Source organism: Dipodomys merriami, unplaced genomic scaffold, assembly GCF_024711535.1.
Source record: "Dipodomys merriami isolate MVZ:Mamm:240054 unplaced genomic scaffold, mDipMer1.0.p SCAF_33, whole genome shotgun sequence".
In the NCBI taxonomy this organism is placed as follows: domain Eukaryota; kingdom Metazoa; phylum Chordata; class Mammalia; order Rodentia; family Heteromyidae; genus Dipodomys; species Dipodomys merriami.
The window spans coordinates 10,524,653-10,549,026 of record NW_027204826.1 but is presented as its reverse complement, the minus strand read 5'-3'; the positions used below and the strand labels follow the sequence as shown (position 1 = coordinate 10,549,026).

The following is a 24,374-nucleotide window of genomic DNA, read 5'->3' as shown; positions in this document are numbered from 1 at the left end:
GGGGAGTGGACGGATCTAAGAGGCTGCCCAGGATGGGCCCATAGGCCCTCAATGGCCGTGTGGAGCAGGCTTTCTGGACAACTAGCAGGAGAATCTGGAGGAAGGAGTATGGGCTGGAGGGGGCAGGCACGGGCAGCTGCTGTGGTCCAGGGGCAGCTGAGTAAAGACAAGAAGGGTAGGAGGAAGAAACATGTCTGTTGGGCTTTGCAAACTGGACAGGAGGCTCCCCGTGGGCTCCACACTCTGCCAGGGCAGTGCCAACTTCATGCCCAGGCACCACCACCCAGCCCTGGGCACTGAGGATTGGGGTCCCATCTCCTGCACACCAGACCTGGCCCGGTGCTGGGGGCAGGGGCGGGGCAGGGGCGGGGCCTCACCGTTGCTGCAGGTGTGATTGGTGATGCACGAGCTCCCCAGCTGGGTGAAGCCCGCCTTACAGCGGCTGCAGTTCCGGCTGGAATCCTTGCAGCTGGCGCAGTTCTCCTCACACCTGTGGGAAGAAGCCAGCTCCGCCCAGCGTCCACTGTGCTCTCCTCCCATGCTCGCCCCTCCCTGCGCCAGCTCCCTTGCCCCTCCCTCCCCCCACCTTGGTTTTGGTTCACTGTAGACAGGCTGCGATGCTCTGAAGCATAGGGTTCGTGAATGGGGTGCCCTGCTTCCTGTCGGATCTCACGGGTACCCTGGGATCTTGCAGACAGCCTGTTGGGGGTACTCGGGAGACCTGTCCCAGATGTGCAGTCAGGGTACCAGCTAAGAAGAAGGCGTGGCTTAGAGGCTAGTCCCTCCTGAACACCTGGGAGAGAGGGCGTGTCTGGGGGACAGTGAGAAGCATGTCTACTTGAGGCCAGGAATTCAAGTTCTCTCTCCTTCCACGACATCTTCACTCCCTCTCAAAGATCACTGTACTCCCCCATTTTTGTGTGCTGGTCCTAGGGCTTCAACGCAGAGCCTAGATACTGTCTTCTAGCCTTTTTTTTTTTTTTCCTCAAGGCTAACTTTCTATCACTTGAACCACACCTCCACTTCTGGCTTTTTGATGGTTAATTGGAGATACGAATCTCTTAGACTTTCCTGCCTAGGCTGACTTTCAACAGTGATTGGATTACAGGCGTGAGCCACGGCACCTGGCCATATTCTTTTTTGAGAAGCCATCCTACCTGGCCCATTGGCCACCTCCCCGCCGCACACAGCACACTCCCTGGAAGCCCGTACCTTTGGCACACTCTGTGGGGCACGCCGGGAGTCTCCTCTGCATAGAAGCCCTCGCCACAGTCGGGCACACACTTCCAGTCTTGGAAGTATAAGTTTTGGGCACAGTGGATGCATTCTTCTCTGCTGGGCCCTGAGAGGTACAGGACAAGGTGTCAGGGCCTGCCTGCTGGGTGTGGGCCAGGCCCTGGGCTTCACACTTTGCCCTGAGATCTACCGCACTAGGAGGGGACACGGTTCTGTGCTCACCGATTCCTGGAAGGTGGGTGTCACCACCCCCATTTTACAGACAGGGACATCAGAAGAATGAGCCAGTGCAGAGAGTAAAACCTGTATCCAGTGGATTTCCAGGAGATTTTTTTTCTTCCTTTGTGCTGGTACTAGGGCTTGAACTTAAGACTCTGAGCGCTGTCCCTTCACTTTTTTAGCTTAAGGATGGTGTTCTATGACCTGAGCCACAGTTCCATGTCTGGCTTTTTCACTAAAATTGGATATAAGTTTCTCCTGAACTTTTCTTTCTGGGCTGACTTTGAACCATGAACCTCAGATCTCAGCCTCTTGAATAGCTAGGATTACAGATGTGAGCCACTAACTACCTGCACCTGACAAAATGACAGTTTGTTAACTTACTAGGTGAAATAAAGTGTCTTACTAAAGTGTTTTCTGCCTGTGGGGCACGCCTGAAATCCTAGCCACTCTGGAGAATAAGTAACCTAGAAGACAGAGGTTCAAAGTCAGCCCAGGTAGAAAAGTCTGTGAGATTCTGTCTCCAGTTAGCAAGCTGGACTTGAAAGCATGGTTCAAGTGGTAGAACGCCAGCTGTGAGCAAAGAAACTGAGTGAGAGCTGGGAGTTCAAGCCTTGCTACCTGCAGAAAAATAAATGCAAATAAAAGAAGCACCCATTCTCTGATCAAACTATTTTCACAAGCACTAAAAACTCAGAATGTTATCACTCGAAGTCTCTCAAGGATCCCAGGAAGTCACCAGCTTTGCAGGGCTTTGCACACTGGTAACTGAAGGGCTCAGGATCATAATAGGAACAGCGAGATGGGTTATGCTGATGGCATGAAAGACAAGCTAAACGGCTAGGAAAGGAGGCGTGGCTTCCACAGGTGACCTCTGGTCAGTGCCAGCCACCACTTGATGCTGGCTCTAGGCCCAGCCTGGATATCCCTAGACAGAGCTGACTGCTATGGGGAGCTCATAGGGTCACCCGGGTGGGGGGGATGTTGCCTGTCTTGTGGCATTTGTGACCAAGGGCCTCTGTGATTTAGCAGAGACTTGACTTAAATGATCACTACTGTAAAAACTGAACCTGATATGTCTTAGACTGCACCAGAATGCCAAGTGCCAATGGCACCTGTAATCCTAGCTACTCAGGAGGCTGAGATCTGAGGATCAAGTTTGAAGGCAGCTCTGGTAGATGGATCCAAGAGACTCATACCTCCAATTAAGTAGTTGGAAGTGGAGGTATGGTTCAAATGGTACAGCATCAGCTTTGAGGAAAAGAGTTAAGCAAGAGCATAAGGCTCTGAGTTCAAAATATAATAAATAAAAAGCACCAGAATGTCAGAATGCTGGGACAAGGAGAAGGATGGAAAAGAAGAAACTTCCCCAGAACTATGTCTGAGCCTACATAGCCACGGCATGCCTTGATTTACTTGCTCAGAACACTGCCGAATGAAAGCCAATAAAACGAGTGAAATCGCTGCTATATTCTGCATTAAAAAAAAAAGTGCCTGGAGACATCTCTGCTATAATCTTCGTAGGAAATTGTAATACATGTAAAATTGTTTATAGCAGGTCTTTTCCTCTTTTTATAAAATGTTTGGAGTAAATAGGGATGTGTATAAAGAACTAAAGTTCTGGTTTTAAAACATCTGCATCCTTTTCTCTCCCAGAGGCCCAGGAATCTTTATGGTGCTGTGTTTTAGTGTAATTTCTGCAGCAAGACAAGACGGCTCATGAACACTTAAGCATCTTTTATTTCTTGCCTGAAAGCATTCACAGCCTGGCCGGTTTCTTTTTCCTCCTCCTTTTCCTCCTCCTCCTCCTCCTCCTCCTCCTCCTCCTCCTCCTCCTCCTCCTCCTCCTCCTCCCCCCCCTCCCCCTCCCCCTCCTCCTCCTCTCCCTCCTCCTCCTCTCCCTCCACCCTCCCATCTGTTTTGAACTCAGGATCTAGGCACTGTCCTTGAGCTTTTTTGCCCAAGGCTAGTGCTCTACCAATTTGAGCCACAGTCCACTTTCTGCTTTTTGGAGGTTAATTGGAGATAAGAGTCTCATGGGCTTTGCTGCCTAGGCTGGCTTTGACCTGTAATTCTCAGATCTCAGCCTGGAGTAGGTAGGATTACAGGTGTGAGCCACCAGCGCCTGGCTTTTTCTTTTCTTTTTTGTTTGTTATGAGGCTTGAACTCAGGGCTTAGGTGCTATCCCTGGGCTCTTTTGCTCAAGGCTAGTGTTCTAGCACTTTGAGCCACAGCTCCACTTCAAGTTTTTGAGTGGTTAATTGGAGATAAGTCTCACAGGGACTTTTCTGCCCCAGCTGGCTTTGAACCATGATCCTAGATCTCAGCCTCCTGAGAAGCTAGGATTATAGGCGTGAGCTACTCAGTACCCAGCTTGCCTTTGTGTTTTTATAATCTTTTTTGTTGGTTGTTTGCAGTAGATGGAACCTAGGGCCTTGTGTCTGCCAGACAAACACTTTACCTTTGAACTACATCTTTAATCCTTTGCTTTTGTGTTTCAATGCTGCAATCAGTGCAGAAACCTAAGAGGTTCTAGAACTTTCTCAGCTGATTTTTTTTCCCCAGGATGGCTAGCCTATCCGTCTTTGTAACCTTGGTTACAATGATCCCATGAAAGCAAGGCTTTGCCAGGTGAGCCACTCACCCACGCAGGTTCGGCAGGTCTGATGGCACGGCCCACATCGGATCAGCTCCGAGTCGAAGTAGGTTCCGGGTTCACAGTTTGGAATGCAGCTACCCCGGGCAAGGCTTTGGGGAGGGGAAAAAAAAAAAAAAAGAGTCCAGTTTCCACATGTGTTCCCAAGTCATAATTAACTTATGCCTTTGACAAGAGGAAATGCAAGTTGTCAAGGCATCGTGCTTTGTGTCACGAAGGTTCCCAGCTAATGGCAGCTGGCAAGGCCATCCTGGGCCAGCTGGAGACCCTCTGGCTGGTGCTTGAGTTCTTTCCTGCTCTGGAAAGAGCAGGAAAGCTTCTCTCATGACTTCTCATCTCCAAATCTGAATACCCCAAAGGAGAACTGGAGCACGTGGGGGCTTTAGGCCGGTGACATGCTGGCTCTGTTTCCCGTGGCCCAAATCCACCCTTCAAGCTAACCTGTAGCTCTAGATCTGTTCCTGCTTCTCCCTTGCTTGAACAAAGATCCCTGTGCCCGGCCTGGGACCTGGCAGCTACTTTATGGGGCTCTGGCTTCCTCTCCTGCCCCCTCAGTGCCTGTGCCCTGTCTCCCGCTTAGCCAGCCATCCCAGGGACACAGCTGAGCCGGACCACCCACGCCAGGCCTGCTCCACTGTTCCACGCTCGTGCAACCCCAGGCAGACCAGCAAACCCCTCTGCAACCTCTCCATTTCCTCTCCGTAATTGGTTCCTGCAGCAGCCCCCAGCTCTCTAAACCCTGGTGTCTGGCACCTGGTACTGCACACAGAGAGCCCACTACGACTTCTTTAGATCCTGTTTCCGAGGCACACATTGTAAACAGGTTCTCTCCACAACATAATGAACAATGAATGCGCGCTGGTGCATCTGTCAGAGGCCCCGAGACTCCAGCTGTGATGTTATGACTTACAATTAGGAATGTATACTTGGTCTTTATCCTAGCTCCTAAAAAATTCCTCGCAATCAATAAAGTGAGAATTGTCGTTCTGCATGTTAATGAGATGGCTGGTGGCTGGAGGGCTCCTCTATGGCTCCGGTTGGGTCATGGTAAGCTGCCCATATGATAAGAGGGTAATTTTCAGTCCCACCCCTCCAATCATGGAAGACAATAGATACACATGGCCATCAATGGCCAAAGAAAAAGCTCAAGGCTTAGGCGCTAGCAGCTCACATCTGTCATGCTAGCTACTCAGGAGGCTGAGATCTGAGGATCAAGGTTTGAAACCAGCCCAGTCAGATAAATCTCTGAGACTTTATCTCCAATTAACCATCCCAAAAGCTAGACTGGAGGTATAGTTCCAGTGGTAGAGTGTCAGTGGTGAGCAACAAAGCCAAATTGAGAATGTAAGGTTCTGTGTTCAAGCCCTGATACCAGCCCCAAAAACACACTAGAAAAAAATCTCAGGCTTCCCTATCAATTCTAAAGGATAGAATCTGGAGCACTTCCAGGTTGGCGAATGGTGGAAACCCCTCCCCCCCCCAGCTCCAGTTTTTTTTTTTGGGGGGGGGTCCGGTCATGGGGCCTGAACTCTGGGCCTGGGCGCTGTCCCTCAGCTCTTCAGCTCAAGGCTAGCGCTCTACCACTTGAGCCACAGCGCCACTTCCGGCTTTTTTTCTTTTTGCTTATGTGGTGCTGAGGAATCAAACCCAGGGCCTCAGGCATGCAAGGCAAGCGCTCTACCACTGAGCCACCTTCCCAGCCCACAGCTCCAGTTTTTGACTTGTCTCATGTATCTCTTCATCTGTCTGTTCTTTTCTTTCCTTTATTGCATCCTTTGTAATAAGCTGGTAGCTGAGTGCCACGTGTTTCCCTCCATCTGGAAGTAGTTCTAGAAACTGGAGACGGCTGAGCTTTGACGTCCATCAGTCAGCTGGTCAGAGGCCAGCTCATAACCCAGGCTTTGTGACTGGCATGTGAAGTGGGTCCTCAGCCTGGGCGAGCCCATGCTGCCTGCAAGTTGACAGTGTTTGAACTGAGTCAGAAATTAAGTGACAGGTTACACAGCCGAGTCCACTGGGAAACAACTGTGTGTGTGTGTGTGTGTGTGTGTGCACACGCACGCATGCACTGGGGCTTGAAGTCAGGGCCTGAGTGCTGTCCTTTAGGGTTTTTTTTTGCTCCAGGCTGATAGTTCTTATCACGTGAGCCACAGCTCTACTTTGCGTCTCATGGACTTTCTTGCCTGGACTGGCTTTGAACTTATGATCTTCAGATCTCTCTCTTGAGTAGCTAGAACACTCGGGTTGTATTCTCTCCTTACCCCTGCACCTAGAGGGGGTATCTGCACATGCAAGAGCCTCTTTTCCTCATCAAGATACCCCAGCCTTTGGGCAGGACAGTCACACCGCATGCTAAACAATGGATGCACCCAGCGAGCCCTTCCTGCAGGTATTTATCCCCTCTGAAGAGATGAACAGCGGTTAGACAGCTCTTTTACTGCTTGAACGTAACCGTGATGATTTAAAGTCATAGCTGAAGAAGATATTGAGCAATAAAAGGGAGCTTTCTGTGGATTATGGCGGGCCCTGTTTGCTGAGTCTTGCGTGATTATCTGGAAGCGGGTTCTCCTGTGGCCACGGACCCTGCTCTGTGCGGCTATTGACCAGGAGACACTTGATCCCCAAGATGCCTTTCGGAACCCCAGTGTATGACTTCCCCTCCCCCACAGCAGCTGATAGGGCCTCCAGAGAGCTCCCACCTGTGACACCTTAAGTTTGCAGCCCAGGGCGCTGGGGACCCGCGGCAGGAGGCCCTGGTCAGCCGCCTGCCACAGCAAAGCCAGCGGGCAGCAGGCCCCAGCCCCAGCCCCAGCCACCAGCAGGCGTCCTGTTTCCCTTTCAGCTTTGTCTCTTTGGGGGAGTTCCTTCTAATGACAATGGGAGGGTGACATGACAATGGGGGGGGGGTCTTTTATCCTTCCCTCCCCAACCCAGGGCTCTGTTTGGAAGAATGGGGAAAGGGGAAGGCAATTGCCCCCTCCCTTCCCTCTCCCTGCAGACAGGAACGCACGCAGGGCCTCCTGGGAAAAATGGCTGCTCTCCCAGCGTGTAAAAGTACAGGTTACTATGTAAATGGTGCCATTTGATATGCTCAAAAGCTACCCGATCAACTATAACTTTACTAATTCTCCAAATCCTGCATAAAATGCAGACTCTCCCCCTCCCCCCCAGCTTTCCTCCATACACAGCTCCTCAGGGGACCCAGGATTTTGTCACGCTGGGAATGTCTGTGTTCAGTCTCTGACAGGCTAGCTTTCAGAAAAAGATGCAAAATCCCATGAATCATAGCAGAAGCTGAACGCGGGCATCGACACTTGGGTACTCGGGGTTTGGAGGTGGGGGGGCTGGGGGATTACCTGAATCCTTCCTTACAGTCAGTACACAGCTCTGGTTTGTCCACACACTTTTTACAACTTGGGTGGCACTTAAGGCAGTTTTTCTGACCTGGAGGAAAACAGCAAGACAAAGAGGAAAGGTAGCACGGAGGGCATCAGATCTGTCACGGCCGGCCTGCGCCCGTCTCCAGAATGGACCAGGGACGATGCCCAGTGCTGTGCTGGACAGGGTGTCACGTCCCTTTACTGGCGCAAATCAAAGTGGCTTCACACATAGCCCCTTTCCAGAGCAGATACACCCTGGCTTTATTTACTAGGGATGAAAACCATTTCTGACTCTGGTTCCATAAAGCTGAATTAGGTGCAGTATGCGTGTGTGTGTGTGTGTGTGTGTGTGTGTGTGTGTGTGTGTGTGTGTGTGTGTGTGTGTGTGTGTGTGTGTATGCACTTGTGCTGGATTGAACTCAAGGCCTTAGCTTTCTCTGACACTTGAGCCACAGCTCCATTTCTGGCTTTTTGTTGGTTCATGGGAGATAAAGAGTCTCACTGTCTTTCCTGCCTAGGCTGGCTTTGAACCTTGATTCTCAGATCTCAGCCTCCTGAGTAGTCAGGATTACAAGCGTGAGTCAGCTTGCTGGAGCCTGAACCATATTCTGTCTATGTTTCAAAGGACGTTGACTTTCAGTGTGGAGTCCTCAGTGGGTGAGATGCGTTGTGACGCTAGCTAACATTCTGGTGCACCGACTCCCATGAATAATCCTGGCTCACAACACCGGAGGCCACAGGGGGGAGGAAAACTCCTCCATTCGTGGGGGACACCAGTCCAGAGAAGGGGCATGGGCTCCCCTACTTCCGTGCCCGCAGACAGACCGGCCACTTACTCTCATCCGCATAGAATCCAGCGGGACACTGGGTCACACAGGTGTTGGTCTCCTGGTGGTAATAGAAGCCACGCCGACAGGACAGGCACTGCGTCTGGCTGCGGCCCGAGCACGTGTCACAGCCCCTGTGGCATCGGCGGCACCGTCGTGCTGCGGGGTCCCCAAAATAGCCCAAGGGACACTCGCTCACACACTTCCTGTGGGAAGAGGTACACATGAGCACCCCCTGCCCAGACCCAGCCCTAGGTGGGCTGAGGCTGAGCTGCTGGATGAAAGCCATTTCTCCCAGGTTGGGCTGCCCTGTCTGACTCAGCCACAGTCAAGGACACAGGCCCTGGGGGGACATGGAAGCTGGACGGAGTGCCCTTTATCTTGCTGAGAATAGTTGAGAGATACAAAGGTGGAGATTGGATCCTAAGCCCTGAAGCCCAGTGTGGTGATGCAGGCCTGTATTCCCAGCACTTAGGAAACTGAGGCAGGATGATTGCAAGTTCAAGTTCAACCTGCAAGACACAGTAAGCCCCCTTGTCCCAGAAAGACAATGAAATAAAATAATAAAATAAAATAAATAAGCCAAGTGCCCATGGTTCATGCCTGTCATCCTAGCTATTCAGGGGGCTGAGATCTGAGGATCACAGTACAAAGCCAGCCCAGACAGGAAAAGTCCATGACACTCTAATCTCCAATGAACTATCAGAAAACTAGAAGTGGGACTGTGGATCAAAGTAGTAGAGCACTAGCCTTGAGCTGCAGAGCTCAGGGACAGAGCCCAGGCCCTGAGTTTAAGCCCTATGACCAACAAAAAATAAAAAGCAAATTAAAAAAATAAAGAATGGGAATCGTTTTCTTTCCACGTGGCCCTTGTGGGAGGTCCTGAGGCTGTATTCTTCTTCATCTAGGCACCTCGACATTAGCACTGGACTTGTGGAACTAATGTGTGGAGCAAGGCTACCAGGATAGAATAAAGCTACAGTAGGTGAACACACTCTGTCCAGAGGCACTGCCCCCTGCTGGGCACTCACGAATGGGTGCCAGCAGCTTTGAGGTGCATCTATCACCCAGGCCTGTAGGAAGCCCAACAGCGTCCTGCCCCAGCCCAGTCATCTTGAAGTCTGGGCTAGGCATGTGCAGCGTGTAGTCAATGCTCACATACATGACACAGGCAGCTGTGAGACTGGAGGGTGAGAAGTGGTGAGTCTGGAGCTGAAGGAGACAGCCTGGGGGTGGGGGTGGGACACCCAACCCCCCCACCTCCGCAGAAGGGCTAGCCTGGGAGTGGGCCATTGCATGGGACCATAGGTTAGATTTGCCACAGGGTACAATCAAGCCCACGGGCTTTCTAGGGAGCTGCCAGACGATGCCACATCAGCTAAAGGTCTGAAGAGTCAAGTTACCTAGCTGGCCCTCAATGAGGGGACCTTGAATCACACTTGTGTACCAAACTCCCGTGAGCAGCTCGCACACTCGACTGGACCCATTTTTGTTTCACAAGTGAGTAGAGAAAGGTTTGGAATTATGGTCACAAAAGTGAATGCTTCTAGGAAGTGTAGTTGTGGCTGAAGTGGTAGAGCATCAGCCTTGAGTGAAAAACGCTAAGCAAGAATATGAGGCTCAAGCCCCAGGACTGGTATGTACACACACACACAAACACATACATACACACACAAAATTGCCAGAGAAAATACTTCTAATTTTTCCACAATGGACAGGTATGGCTTGTGTGATTAGAACAAGAAGGCTCTTAATTTCTTCTTTTCCAGTACTGGGGCTTGACCTCAGGGCCTTGGGCTGTTGAATAGCTTGTTTGCTCATGCCTGATGTTCTACCACTTGAGCCAGGTCTCCAGTCCAGCTTTTTGCTGCTTAGTTAAGAGATGGAGCTTCACAGACTTTTCTGCGCAGGCTGGCTTTTGAAACATCAGTCCTCCAGGTCTCAGCCTCCTGAGTAGCTAGGATTACAGAAATGAGCCACTGGTACCATGCCCACCCCAAGAAAAAAATCTTCATTCTCTATTGGAATATTACACAATTGAAAGCAGGCTAAGTGGTCTCCTCCAAGAAGGGAGGGCAGCCGCCTCAGCCCATTACCTGCCGGTCTTGGAGTTCCCCAGGCTGAAGTGGACACAGTTCAAGCACTGGTCAGCATTGGGACCATCGCAGCCTTTGGTACCACATTCCGGATGGCACTCACCTTAAAGAAAGAAGCATTAGTTGGGTGCCGTGGCTCACACCTGTAGTCCTAGCTACTCAGAGGATTGCAGTTCAAAGCCAGCTCAGGCAGGGAAGTCTGTGAGCCTCTTTTATCTCCAATGAATCACCGGAAAGCCAGAAGCAAAGCTGTGGCTCAAGTTAGGTAGAATGCCAGTCTTGAGTGAAAAAGGTAAGGGACAGCACCCAGGTCCTGAGTTCAAGCCCCAATACACACACACACACACACACACACACACACACACACACACACACACACACACACACACACACACACACACAGCATTTCTTTTTAAGCAGAGACATTTTTCTCCATTAGATGCAGTCCCCCGGGGTCCCTGTGTCAAGATCTCTCTCAAGCATGGTAGCCATGCAAGCATGATGGTCGTGTGAGCCAAAGGATCACTTCTGCAGGAGGTGGTCACAGAAGGGCTGCGTCTAGCTGGGTGTCAGGGTCAGAGGGCCTGATACCAGAAGGGAACAGCACGTGTAACAGCCAGCAGTGGGTGGGTTTGGGGAGAGGAGGTGGAGGTTGTGAAATGCTGGGGTGGGGGAGGATGACATATGGAATCCGTTCACATAATCACAGCTGTTAAGCTGGGCCTCATCAGCCACCTATTTCCATGGCACAGGATAAAGCAAGTGAGATGTGGGGGTGCTTTGACACAGTGACACAGCATGGATTTGGGGGAGAGGGCCTCTCCACAAGCCTTGCTGAGAATGAGGACAGATGTCTGCGTGTTCAGGGCCACCAGGTCCGTCTGGGGACAGGCAGGTCTGGGGTGGGTGAGGGGCAGAGTCTGAGAGCTCTGTACTGGGGTGCTCAGGAGCTGGGCTCATTTCTAGGCACATCTTTCTTGGCTGCTCTCACTCTAGCCTTCAGTGACGATCCAAAATGTGTTCTCAGTTGGAGAACTGCAGAACTATCTCCCTTCTAGAACCTTCCCTCGTTGCCTTAAATTGACCAGGCTGTGGCCGATGGGCCCACGGAACCTCCTGGGGCAGCTACAGATGGCGCAGGGAAGGGAGGGGCCAAGTGGGGCTTTGGAAGGCTTTCTTTGGGGGTGGGGGCGGGGTTGTTGTTGGAGGGGTGGGGAGTGAACTGGGAAGCCAGGAAGAGGCCGTGTGCATTTCGTGGAGTCCTGGAGGGAAGGACAGAAGTCATCCTTTCTCCGCTGTCCACAGAGGGTCTCTGCGAGGAGCACAAGGCCTGCTTCACTCATCCTGCAAGAGACCCCAGGTAGACTCCAGGCCATTTCCCAGCAAGCACTGCAGTCCTGAGGGCCAGGTTCTGTGCAGAGGTGCTGGCCGCCTCCTGCTCACCGCCGGCCGGGCCCCTGTTCTAGACATGGAGCCCTCCTTGCCCCTCTGCAGGGCTGCTAGTCCTCATCTGACTGAACTCATGACCCTCTCACCCCGTGTCTATCACGGGCAAACCTCAGGACTTTGCGCTCTGCCACGCCATGGGCCTTAATTGCCCAGGGAGCCGCAAACACATGGGCCTGGCCATGGGCCTCCTGTGTGCCCAACAGGGGCAGCGGGCTCCGGTCTGTCTTCCTTCCGCACCATATCCATGATAAAGAGTCCTATCTTAAGGGGATTGGGGGTATGGGGTGCACGGGGGCGAAGGATACACTAACCTCTTCAAACTCCCTTGGCACAGTGGATGACAGCCCCCCCCTCCTCTCAGACAGGATGTGGGCTAGCCTGGTCACCACCCTCCTTCCCCACCCCCCAACCAGTCAGAACATGGTCTAGCCTAGTCACTGGACATTGCTAAAATCCGTAACACCATTGGCACAGGGGGGCAGGATGACATGTGAGAACACAAGTGAAAGGAGTATGGAGGAGACCGGGAAAGCACAGACATCCTCATGCACTGCGGATAGAATGTTCTAGAATGTTCCAGGACAGGGACAGCCTCACGGAGGGGCCTGGACTGGTGCTTTCCCATGCTGTCCCTGGAATGTTGATGTCACCCCCCCGCTCCCCACCATACCCTCTCCCCATGAGGCCTCTCTGCTGGGGAAAAATTTCCTCCAACAATGTGGAGGGCCCCCCCCACTTGCAAGCTGGAGCCCAGACAATAATACCAAGGGCAGGGTATTAAGGTCCCGGGCAGCCCCCCGACCCACCCAACCCAGCTGGAGAAGTCAAGATTAAACAGTGCCCATCCAAGAGCTGGGGTCTACGTAAGCATCCATAAACAAACCCACCAGCATGGCGCTCTCTATGCTCTTTGAAAATATCCAGACTCATCTCTCCCATGAAATGCTCTGAATTAAAGCCACCTGGCTGGCAAGCCTGGTTCCAGGCACTCCTGCCCTCCCAGGAATGTTCTGGTACAGCTGTAACTCATTCTCTGGGTGAGCATGTGGTGTTTCTGTTACAATTTGTACTTAGGTCTGCTTTTCTTTACTTGATTAGCATAAAAATTCCTCCGAGACCTCTCTACCCCTTTCACTGGGCTATTCCCCAGAACGGAGTGGAATCTGCTGGTGAAAGGGGGCTCAGTTAAGGAGTCTGCTAAACAGTTAGGGCTGGCTAAACAGCTGCCCCCACTTCTATGGAGCTAACTGTCACAGACTAACTTGTGAAACCCACCTCAATATGTGTGTGTGTGTGTGTGTGTGTAGAAAAACATTCTAGCTTGGTGTCGGTGGCTCACCACCTATAATCCTAGCTACTCAGGAGACTGAGATCTGAGAATAGAGATTCTATGCCAACCTAGGCAGATAAATCTTTGAGACCCTTCTCCCCAATTTTCACCAGCAAAAGCCCACTTGTGTAGCATCTGTGGGATGTTGTTGGAGGTGATTGGACTGGGAAGGTTTGGGCCTAATCAGTGACTTCATCCACTGATGGATTCAGAATTTATTACTGGAAGGTGGTGGAATAATGAAAGGTAGGCTGGAGGGAGTGTGTCATGAGGGTGTGCCCTGGAAAAAAAAATCTACCGTGCACCCTGCCTCTTCCCATCTCTCTTCCTGGCTGCCATGAGGTAAGGAACTCAGACCGGCTGCAGCTTCTCCGCCATGGTGCTGTGTCTCACCACAGGCCGGCAGCTATGGCGGCAAGCAGCCACGGACTGAAACCTCAGAAACCGTGTGCTAAAACAAGACTTTCCTCCTTTAGATGTTCTCAAGGTCATTATGGGTGCTGCCCTTGGAAAGTATGAGAGCTCACTCATGGAACTTCCTTTTCTCGCAAGACTAGATTGTCCTAAAGTCGAGCTACCCTCCTGTACTCAGCCAGTTCTATTTGTTTCTCCACCATCCTGTAATATCAGAAGCCTGGGGATTCCTCTCTCCCTCCTACATGCAGGACAGATGGGCCCTCTGGATCTTGTACTTCCAGCCTGCTAACTGAGAATTAAACAGACTTTTTAAAATGTATGAACACTTAGCTTTGGACATTTTGTTATAGAAACAGGAAGTGGGCTAATGCTAACCCTGCCCTTTGGAGTCCTGTTTTTCCACAGTAGACTGCAGTTTCTGCTGCTCACGGGTGATTCCTCCTACCACCACTGTTCCATCCAGGCTGTGCTGGGGGTGGGGCCAAGCGATTCCGCCATCAGAACGGCCTGAGAATGTGCAAGACCACCATCAGTAGTAGATTTTAAGAGGGGGGAAAATCAGTTGTTGATTAATAATTGCCGAGTCTTGCCACAGATTATAAATCACAGGGGGAAAAGTGCAGCAGATCAGTCCATACATAATTCAATGTTTCATTTTAAAGGAATGGTAAAAAGGAATTTAAAGTGGAATCAACCCATAATTTATACTTGACTGATATTGGTGAGATTTTTTTCCCCAGAAGGTATTGGTTAATTCAAAGCATCCAGATTCCTAAGGTATCACCCATCATTCATCAGCTAGTGCCAACATTTTGCTAAAAAGGGTATGCCCAGCCAGAAACATCCAATGTCTTGCAAATGGCTGGGGGACAGCTTAGAGACAGAGATTGTGACCTAGTGTGACCCTCAATGCTGGCTGTGGGCTACAGGTGTCCAATGTCCTCTCTCCGCTGCTGTGGCTCCTGACTGCCTTGCCACAAGCTAGTGGTCCAGAGCCAGGGGCCACCAAGGCACCAAAACAGCAGGAGACAATGGATCTTTATGGGTGTCTTTATATACTGTTTCTTGCTGGGGCTTGAACTCAGGTCCTTGAGCTTCTTAGGCAGTTGCTACTTGAGCTATGTCTCTAATCCATTTTTTTTTGGCTGATAGGGTCTCATGCTTTTACCCAAACTAGCCTTCCATTACAATCTTCCTACGTAGATTACAGGTGTGAGTCACAGTGCCCAGAGCACAGAGGCTTTTGAGATGTTCTGGTTTACTATCAGTCTCTGCTGATGTCCTCTCTTAACATTCTCCCTTAGGTCTTTAATCCCAGCATTCAAGGCTGAACATCTTCCTCTACCACTAAACCCCTTTCCTGGTCATACGAGAGACCCCCCCCCAACCTTCCCAGGTCCTGGATAGCAGTTGCATTCTTCCGCATGAGGACCACTGAAAGGGGCTGGCATGGAGTGAGTCACGAAGCTAAGCAGTATGATTTAGGCAGTTAATGAACCAGGGACAAATGCCAGTTCTGGTTGGGCATAGAGAAGCTCAATCATCCCAGCCTGGGAGGGTCAGAAAGTACTTACTGGTTTGAAGTATACTTACTGGTTTGTAAAATATTAGGAGAGCCTTGGTTGTGAGGAGCTGTGTGAGTGCAAATTACCATCATTATTAGAATTTCTGGGCAAGAGAGGACACATCACCATCCTCACCCCCGTCTTTCGCCAGGAACAGCCCCACCTTGGAGAGCAACGGTGGAAAAGCAAGGTCCAGAGGTGAACCGTCGACTCTGGCTACGGGCTCTTTACCTATGTAATCTTCCTCATCCTCGGGCAGCTCAGCCTGGATGGATGGGCCAGCAGCCATGGGGGGCGCCGTCTCCACGGCTGAGAGCTCTAGCATCCGGGAGCGGGACTGGTGGGAGCTGAAGGTGCGGTGGGGGTGCTCGGCCGTGCCGTACAGGATGAGGCTCCACTCCTTCAGCTTTCCTGGAAGGCCGGAAAGCCACAGTCACTCGGGGCAGCTCTTGGTGTCCCTGCAGGCTCTGGGGCCTATGCAAAGGTTTCCATCTTGAGGGAAGCCAGGCTCAGAGAAACAGACAGCGCATGTTTTCTCCCATATGTGGAAGCTAGATCTAAAATTCACCGGGACGTGATACATGACACAGGTGTGTAGGCATTCACACACAGTGAGGCCAAAGGAGAAGAACACAAAGGCGCTAGACCTATGCACCTCCGATCACACAAAATAGTATTTATCAAAATGCACCCGGTGCCAGTGGCTCGCTCCTGTCATCCTAGCTACTCAGGAGGCTGAGATCTGAGGATTGTGGTTCAAAGCCATCCCCGGTAGGAAGGTCCATGAGACACTTATCTCCAATGAACCACCAGAAAACTGGAAGTGGCGCTGTGGCTCAAGTGGTAGAGCGCTAGCCTTGAGTTGAAGAGCTGAGGGACAGCGCCCAGGCCCAGAGTTCAAGCCAGGCCCAGAGTTCAAGACCCACAACCAACCAAAAAGAAAAAAAAAAAAAGAAATGGAGAGACAAAGGATGAAAAAGGCAGCAGTGGCTTCTATGTGGAAAATGAACCGTACAACTTGTGAGTGGGGATGAAAGGGAAAAACTGGGCGAGAGCAAGGGAAGGGATGACACTGTCCAAAAAGAAATGTCCTGTCTACCTGCCTCGGGTCACTGTAACCCCTCTATATACCAATGTGCCACCTTTATAAGAATAAAAAAATTAAAGGTTCCCAGCTGTCACTCAGGCTGTGGCCCGCCTCCCCCTTCTGGGGGGGCAGCACACTTCTCTCCCTACTGGGGGATGGGGGGGTCCCGCTGCATGGGACACTTTGCTGTCTGGAGGTGTCCTTGCACCCCCGGGCACCCTGCACCCTCCCTTGGTGGCGCATCTCCCCTTGGGATTCCCAATGGGTGCCAGGCCTGTCCTGTGGCCTCCCCCGGGGCATGATGGGACCCTTGAGAGGTGAGGCGCTATGGTCTGGATCCTGGATCCAGCAGTGCAGGAAGCCTCGGCTGTGGCTTTGCCCTCCCAAGCCAGCCAGGGTGCGAAGAGGGCTGGGGAGGGGGCGCCGAACGGCTGCCCTGGCACAGATTCGAATATGCAGAGGCTGAGGGCACGAAGCATGTGAGAGAGCATGGCACAGACAGGGCTTTGGCAGAGAGGAGAGGAGGTGCAGGCAGGCAGCGGCTGCTGGCAGCTGATGAAGACACCCAGCTTGTGATGGGAGGTCCTGCTCTGCCCACGGCCACCAGGTGGACGGGAGGGCCAAGTGTCGAGGTCTGAAGAGAGTCAGGAAACCTGTTTTATTGTTTTTAAAATTTTGCTTTTGTTTGTACCCGTTCTGGGGCCTGAACTTAGGCCCTGGGTGCTGTCCCTCAGCTTTTTCACTCAAGGCTAGTGCTCTATCACTTGAGCCACGGCTCCATTCTGGTCTTCTGGTATTTAAGTAGAGAAAAGAATCTCATGGACTTTCCTGCCCAGGCTGGCTTTGAACCAGGATCCTCAGCTCTCAGCCTCCTGAGAAGCTAGGATTCCAGGTGTGAGCCACCAGTGCCAGACTTATCAGGATTTACAAAAATATATGCTTGGCAAGGGGAAGGAAGAAATGTTCACTATCTGGACACATCCATTTCCTTAACCAATCCATCTTGGAGCATGGTCTCTAAGAACGTATGCCACCGTCTTTTATCTTCTTTTCTGAAAATACACATTTGCCACGAACATTATTTGCTATAGTCACCCGTAGTCCTTTCTCCAGATAGAGCCCCATGTGGAACACCCGGGTCGGAGACCAAGACGCAGTGAAGGCTTGTAGCATGTCATGTCAAATACCACCACGGCACAGGAGGCTCATTCCTACACCATTGGGCCGGCTCCCTCCGCCCCTGGCCCCTCCTAGAGCCACACTCTGTTTGAGGAGGAGACAAGAGAAGTGTGGATGTAGAGAGACCAAAGAAGAAAAGGCCAGTCACTTGCACGGCAATCGCAGACCCAGCCAGGGTCCATGGGGATGGGGTGAGGTGGGGCGGGCTGCACACAACTGCCACCTAGAGGCTGTGGACTAGAATGCTAGCCCTGCCCCAGACAAGTCATTTAACAAGAATGCAAATACTGGGCAGGCTTGCTCTAGTTTACTGTGACCAAAACCTGCCAACACATAAAGGAAATGCAAATCAACGCAACTCTGCGATGATGACTACCATCAAAAATTCAAACAACAGCCAGGTGCCAGTGGCTCACGCCTGTAATCCTAGCTACTCAGGAGGCTGAGATCTGAGGATCATGGTTCAAAGCCAGCCAAGGCAGTAAAGTCCATGAGACTCTTAGCTCCAATAAACCAATAGAAAACCAGAAGTGGTGCTGTGGCTCAAGCAGTAGAGTGCTTGCCTTGAGCTGAAGAGCGCAAGAACAGCGTCCAGGCCCAGAGTTCAAGCCCCATGACGACAACAATAACAACAACAACAAGAATCCAAACAACAACAAAAGCTGGCGGGGATGTGGGACAGAAAGGAACCCTATTGCACTGTTGGTGGAAATGGACAGCAATCTGGAGGTTCCTCAACAAACCAAACCTAGATCTTCCCTATGATCCAGTCATACTACTTCTGGGCATCTACCCAGAACATCACAAGCCAGGATACCAAAAAGACATTTGCATATCCGTGTTCAATGCTACACTATTCACAACAGCCAAGTTATAGACACAGCCCAGATACTCAATAACAGATGAGTGAATTCATAAAATATGATATATGTACACAGAGGAATTTTACTCAGCCATTAGAATGAGATTATGTCATTTTTCAGAGAAATGGATGGAACTAGAACAAATCATGCTAAGTGAGGTAAGCCAAGCTCAGAGAGACAAACAGCGCGTGTACCCGTTCAGAGGTGGAAACTAGATCTAAAATATAATGACATGATCATGTATAGGGGATTCTAGGCACGCACTCACACACATACATACACACACACATATGGTCAGACTAAACGAGGACTTCCTTAGGGAAGGAACACAAAGATGTAACTCCTCTGAATATGTAAAGCACTATTTAGTGCAACAAACTCCAGGAAATGGAAATATGGGTCGATTGGTGGTGGTGGTAGTGGTGGTGTTTGTATTTGCTTTGGTGTTCTTTTCTTCTGGGAGGATTAACAGGGTGGAGGGGTAGAGAAAGGGAAAAATCGTGCCATTGAGTATATACTATATGGAAAAGGAATTATGTAACTCATGGGCAGGGTCGGGAGGGAGAAACTGAGGAAAGCAAAGGAAGGGATGACATTGTCCAAAAAAGTAATGAAGCTAGGTGCCCTGTGGCTCACGCCTATAATCCTAGCTACTCACGAGGCTGAGATCTAAGGATCTCAGGACAGGAAACTCCATGAGACTCTTATCTCCAACAAACTACTCAAGACAAAACAAAAAAGCCTGAAGTGGCTCTGTGGCTCAATTGTGCTAGCCTTGAGCAAAAGAAGCTCAGGGACAGTGCCCAGGCCCAGAGTTCAAGCCCCAGGACTGGAAAAACAATAAATGCACTCATTATCTCACTTATGAAATAGTAGCACTCTGTACAACACATACAATAAAATTAATTGCAAAAAAACCCTCCCTGCCCCAAACAAAAAACAAACCTGCTGGCACTGGGAATTAGTCTTCAGGAGGGGATTTTTCTTGTGTGTATGTTGTATGTACACATACACACGTGCACACATGTCATTACTGGGACTTGAACTCAGGACCTCTTGTTCTCATTTGACATTTTTGCTCAAAGCTGGCATTCTACCCTGTAAACCACAGCTCCACTTTGGCTTTTTGCTAGTTCATTGGAGATAAAGAATCTCACAGATTTTCCTGCCTGGGCTGGCTCTGAACTGCCATCTTCAGATCTCAGCTTCCTGAGTAGCCTGGATTACAGGCGTGAGCCACCAGCACTCAGCCAGGAGGCGTTCTTAAAAAGCCAAGTTTTTTGGCTCTTTCACCTTCAGATTCCTGAAAAGGAAGAAATAAGTGCAAATCCACCTGCTCAATCAAGGCCAGTGCTGGCAGTGCCCGCCGAAGTCCACACGGGGCCTGGTGAGGCTGTGGGAGCCTGGGGCTAACTGGTGCCAGCCCGGCTGCCTGAGCTCATTTCCTACAGAGCAGGCAGGATCACACCTGTCAATCAAAAGGACCCGGAATTAGGGGGAGACTAAGGCTAAAGTGCCGATGGAAATGCATTAGGGGAAATGCACTTTTCTCTAGCCAATATGTTGAATGAAGCATTAAAAACCCTCCAGGGAGAAACTGAAATGTTGGAGGCAAAGCAGAGAGGGGTGAGGGAAAGGTTTCGTTGGATTAAAAACTGCAGGCTAATACTTTGAATTCCTATAGGTGCTTGTTGCCACACTAGAAGATATTCTGAACAATTAAGAATGATCAGGCCTAAGCTGGGTGCCGATGGCTCACGCCTGTAATCCTAGCTACTCGGGAGGCTGAGATCTGAGGATCGTGGTTCAAAGCCAGTCGGGGCAGGTAAGTCTGTGAAACTATTTTTTCTTTTTTGGGTCCGGTTGTGGGGCCTAAACTCTGGGCCTGGGCGCTGTCCCTCAGCTCTTCAGCTGAAGGCTAGCACTCTACCACTTGAGCCACAGTGCCACTTCCGGCTTTTTTCTTTTTGCTTATGTGGTGCTGAGGAATCGAACCCAGGGCCTCATGCATGCAAGGCATGCGCTCTATCACTGAGCCATCTTCTCAGCCCCTGTGAAACTACTTTATTTCCAATCAAGCAGAAAAAAAAGCCAGAAGTGAAGCCCAGGTCCTGAGTCCAAACCCCCACACCAGGACAAAAAACATATATAAATAAAAAATACTGAACAAAAAAAAAATATGCTAAGCCAGATTTCACATCCAATGGAAACACCTGTTACAAATGGGTAGAAAGATAGACATATTCAAATAAATGAACGCTGAGCACATTCACTGCCAGCAAAGCAGCATGATAAGAAATAGCAATGCCATTCTTCCACCTGAGAGAAAATGATACCAGATGGTAATTTGGGTCTGTAGGAAGAACCAGCACTTCAAATAGTAAAGATGGTAGTAAACGTCAAAGAGTAGCTCTCTTAATTTCTTTGAGACAAAAAGACTACTTAAAGTGAAAAATAACTTCGTGTAGGTTAAGAGTTCACAATGAACATGGAAATAAAAATTCAACACCACGAAAACACAAATAAGAGAGGGAGGAAATGGAATCACCCTGGTAGGAGACTCTTAAGATTTACAAAGTATGAAATTGTTCAAAGTGGTGCTAAGTCAGCTGTAATAAATTAAAGTTGCATCATTCCTAGAGCAGCCACTCAAGGGCCAGCTAAAAAGCCAACAAAGAAACGAAGTGGAGTTCTGAAGGATATCTGATTAACCCAAAGTAAAGCAGGAAAAGGGAAACAGTGCATGTTACTCCTAAAAATGTGTTTGGAGTTGGGTGCTGGTGGCTCACATCTGTCATCCCAGAGGACAGAGGTTCAAGGCCAGCTCCTTCCAACGAATTCTGTGTGAGATGGTTCATGTCGGTCATCAAGCCACAAAGTATAAAGTAGTATAGATGCTGGGGGTCGTGCCGGCACACGCCTTGTGCTTGCTAGGCAGGTGCTCTACCATCTGAGCCTTGCCCCCCCACCCTTTTTGCTTTAGGTAATGTCTGCTACTTTTAGTCAGGGTTGGGGGGCACTTTAGACTATGATCTTCCTACCTCCACCTCCTGAGTAGCTGGGATTACAGGTGGGAGCCACCATGCTCACATGTCCCTTGAATATGCACTTTCTTCCACTCTGTCAGAAAACACCCTCTCCTCCCCTCCCTTCCCCCCCACCTTCCTTTCTTTGTCTTGGCTCTGAATTTATTCTCCGATGCTGGCGAGAACCTTACAGGTTCTGAAGGAGACAGAGTAGCATCCTGTAAACCTAAATTCTTCACGTCTTCATCTGACACCTTCCTCCACGTGACTCCCTCCCACCCCCGGCCCAGGGAAGGATGAACTGCCCTTCCCACCATTCTTCCTGCAGAAGCAGGGTCAGAGAGAGCAGGCCTGACAGCGGGCCCGCTGAGTGAGCAGCTGCAGCTCCGAATGCCTGCCAGATGTTGGTCTGGGCTCCTTCAGCCCCGAGCTGAATGTGTGCGTAGCCCCCGCAGCTGGGCGGCTGGACAGGGGCTCACCCATCTGTCTGCATCTGTGTGTCTATAGTTTACTGTGCCAGCGTTGACAAAAGCATTGCGATCCTCACCAGACTATTTGATCCGGCCTCAACCTCACCTTTCAGGTTGTGGGGAAGAGAGGGTAGGAGGGGCCGGCAGGTCGGTGGAGTCGAGTGGACTGGGCCCCAGAGAAAGCTGAGATGTGTGGGAAGAGCCTAAATGGCTCTAGCCCCGGAGAATGTGCTCAGGTGCACACCAAAGCCCCTGGGCGGTCCGCACCACTCCTGGGTGATACTCTCTCCCAGAGCTGGCCCGAAGGGAAGCTGCTTGGCAAATCTTTGTTGGTTTGGCTTGGGAAAGAAATGTCACTTCAGGAGAAGAAAGGAAGACGAAGAATTTGCCTGCTAGGGTGTGTGTGTGTGTGTGTGTGTGTGTGTGTGTGTGTGTGTGTGTGTGTGTGTGTGTGTGTGTGTGTGTGTGTGTGTGTGTGTGTGTGTGTGTGTGTGTGTGTGTGTGTGTGTGTGTGTGTGTGTGTGTGTGTGTGTGTGTGTGTGTGTGTGTGTGTGTGTGTGTGTGTGTGTGTGCCTGCCAGTACTGTGGTCTTGAACTCAGGGCCTGGGAGCTGTTTCTTATCTTTTGGACGAAGGCTGATGTTCTGTTACTTGAGTCACAGCTCCACTTGGGGCTTTTTATTTTGCTGATTAATTGGAGATAAGAGTCTCATGGGCTTTTCAGCCAAGGCTGGCTTTGAACCATGATCCTCAGATCTTCACCTCCTGGGTAGCTAGGATGACATTGGTGAGCCATCCACACCCAGCTACCTGGTGAGTTTTGAGATTTGTTTCCATGGAGCCAGTTCGGTGGAGGGCTCAGCCTGGCTGGCTCTCAGCAGTTTGCCCTGGTCTCCGCTGTCTCCCATGTCCTGGCTTTTCTGAAGCTCCTTGCTGGTCTCTACCAGTTTCCCCTAGGCTGGGCTTCCCCAGGGAACCAAACAGGCCAGTCCCCCAAGTCTATGGTAAAAGCTTCCAGGGCACAAATGCCACATACATCCTGACGTTTGTTTTGGAATCCCTGCTACTTCTGTTGGCGGGCTTGCTACCATGATATCCACGTCTTTTTGATTCTTAAAAAAGTTGATTGTTTTCCTTTATTGCTCTTCAGGGCTCTTTGTCTATTCTTGTAGTGAGGTGCTCTGTCTATTTCTTAGTGATTTATAAATACTCTTTCTATATTAATGCCACCAAGCTCTATTTGTGGATACTTCATTTCACTTCCTCCCTCCCCCTTCTTTTGTGTGGGGTTGAATGCTGTCCCTGAGCTTTTTTTTTTCTGTTCAAGGCTGGCACTCTCCCACTTGAGCCACAGCTCCACTTCCAGCTTTTTGGAGGTTTATTAGAGATAAAGAGTCTCATAGGCTTTCCTGCCTTGGCTGGCTTCAAACTGTGATCCTCAAATCTCAGCCTCCTGAGTAGCTAGATTACAGGTGTGAGCCACCAGCGCCTGGCTTACAGATCAGTTTTGAGTGGAAAAACCTCTGAGTTTAAGACTCAGTACTCACAAACACACTCACACATATACACACCCACATACTTAAACCAACATTTATGTTGGAAAGACAGTTGTTCATGAATTGCTACTACGGGCTGGCTACAGTCAAAGGGTTTGGCAAAAGGCAATGGAATCATCCCCTGAGGATCAATGGTGAGGTGAAATTTACAGTCCCTGGTATGTATCTATTTGAAAGTTGTACAAATTTTCTTTCAGTCAAACCTATAATAAACTCATGTGACGATATTACTATCTATCTCTACCTGAATTCAGATACAGAGAGTCATCATTTTCCCCAGACTGAGAGCAGAAAAACAGGGGTATTATGGGATGCTTCAAAGAACACTCAAGCAAAGAGGTGGCTTAAGTTTGAAGAACTACTAAGTTCCAGGGCAACTTTTACAGGGGATAGAGCCAGGGGACACAAACTGGCCACAGACTCCCTGTGCTCTCCTGCTTAGTTATTCGGCTACGTGTTTCCTTTCACACTGCGAAGCTGGCAGGGAATACTAACTGTGGAAGAGACCAGAAAGTCAAATATACTTACTTTCTGGCCCGGCACACACAAAGTTTGCCAGCGCCCAAGATAGAGTCATTAAAAAGCCATGTGTGAATTACTCAAACTTGTCCAAAATGTTTTACAAATAGTTTGCTAATTTTAACATCTTGCTTTTTTTTTCCCTTTTCGTTTTTGCCAAACAGAAGTTTCTGATTTTATGTGTAACTCATCTGTCATAATAATGACTTCCTTTCCAAATGGCTGGCTGATTGGCTGGTAGCTTTTTTACTCAACATTGCATTCTGTCTCCACCACAGTGAGACTCTGTACCATCAGTCACCCCTCAGAACCTGTGGCTGCTAAACCAGACTCCACCAGACAGAGAGAGACTAAGTGTGAACACCAGGTCCAGATCAGCCTCCAAACAGCACAGGGCAACAACTATGCACATAGCTTATCCATCCTATTAGATACTACAAATCATCTAGAGAAACAGTTTAAAGCATCCTGGAGACGTATTAAGGTTGTATGTTGACCTT

General features: G+C 50.1%; 1 protein-coding gene across 1 annotated transcript in view; it reads right to left on the bottom strand.

The window, feature by feature from the left end:
- Pcsk6 (proprotein convertase subtilisin/kexin type 6) overlaps positions 1–24,374 on the bottom strand; it is a 98,112-nt gene that overhangs the window by 1,552 nt on the left and 72,186 nt on the right. The window contains exons 14-22 of the mRNA XM_070042669.1: positions 15,407–15,586; positions 15,204–15,242; positions 13,986–14,117; positions 10,415–10,517; positions 8,328–8,524; positions 7,468–7,555; positions 4,100–4,203; positions 1,213–1,342; positions 378–490 (exon numbers count right to left, since the gene is read on the bottom strand). Coding sequence (XP_069898770.1) covers positions 378–490; positions 1,213–1,342; positions 4,100–4,203; positions 7,468–7,555; positions 8,328–8,524; positions 10,415–10,517; positions 13,986–14,117; positions 15,204–15,242; positions 15,407–15,586 — 1,086 coding nt within the window. The remainder of the gene's footprint in view (positions 1–377; positions 491–1,212; positions 1,343–4,099; positions 4,204–7,467; positions 7,556–8,327; positions 8,525–10,414; positions 10,518–13,985; positions 14,118–15,203; positions 15,243–15,406; positions 15,587–24,374) is intronic.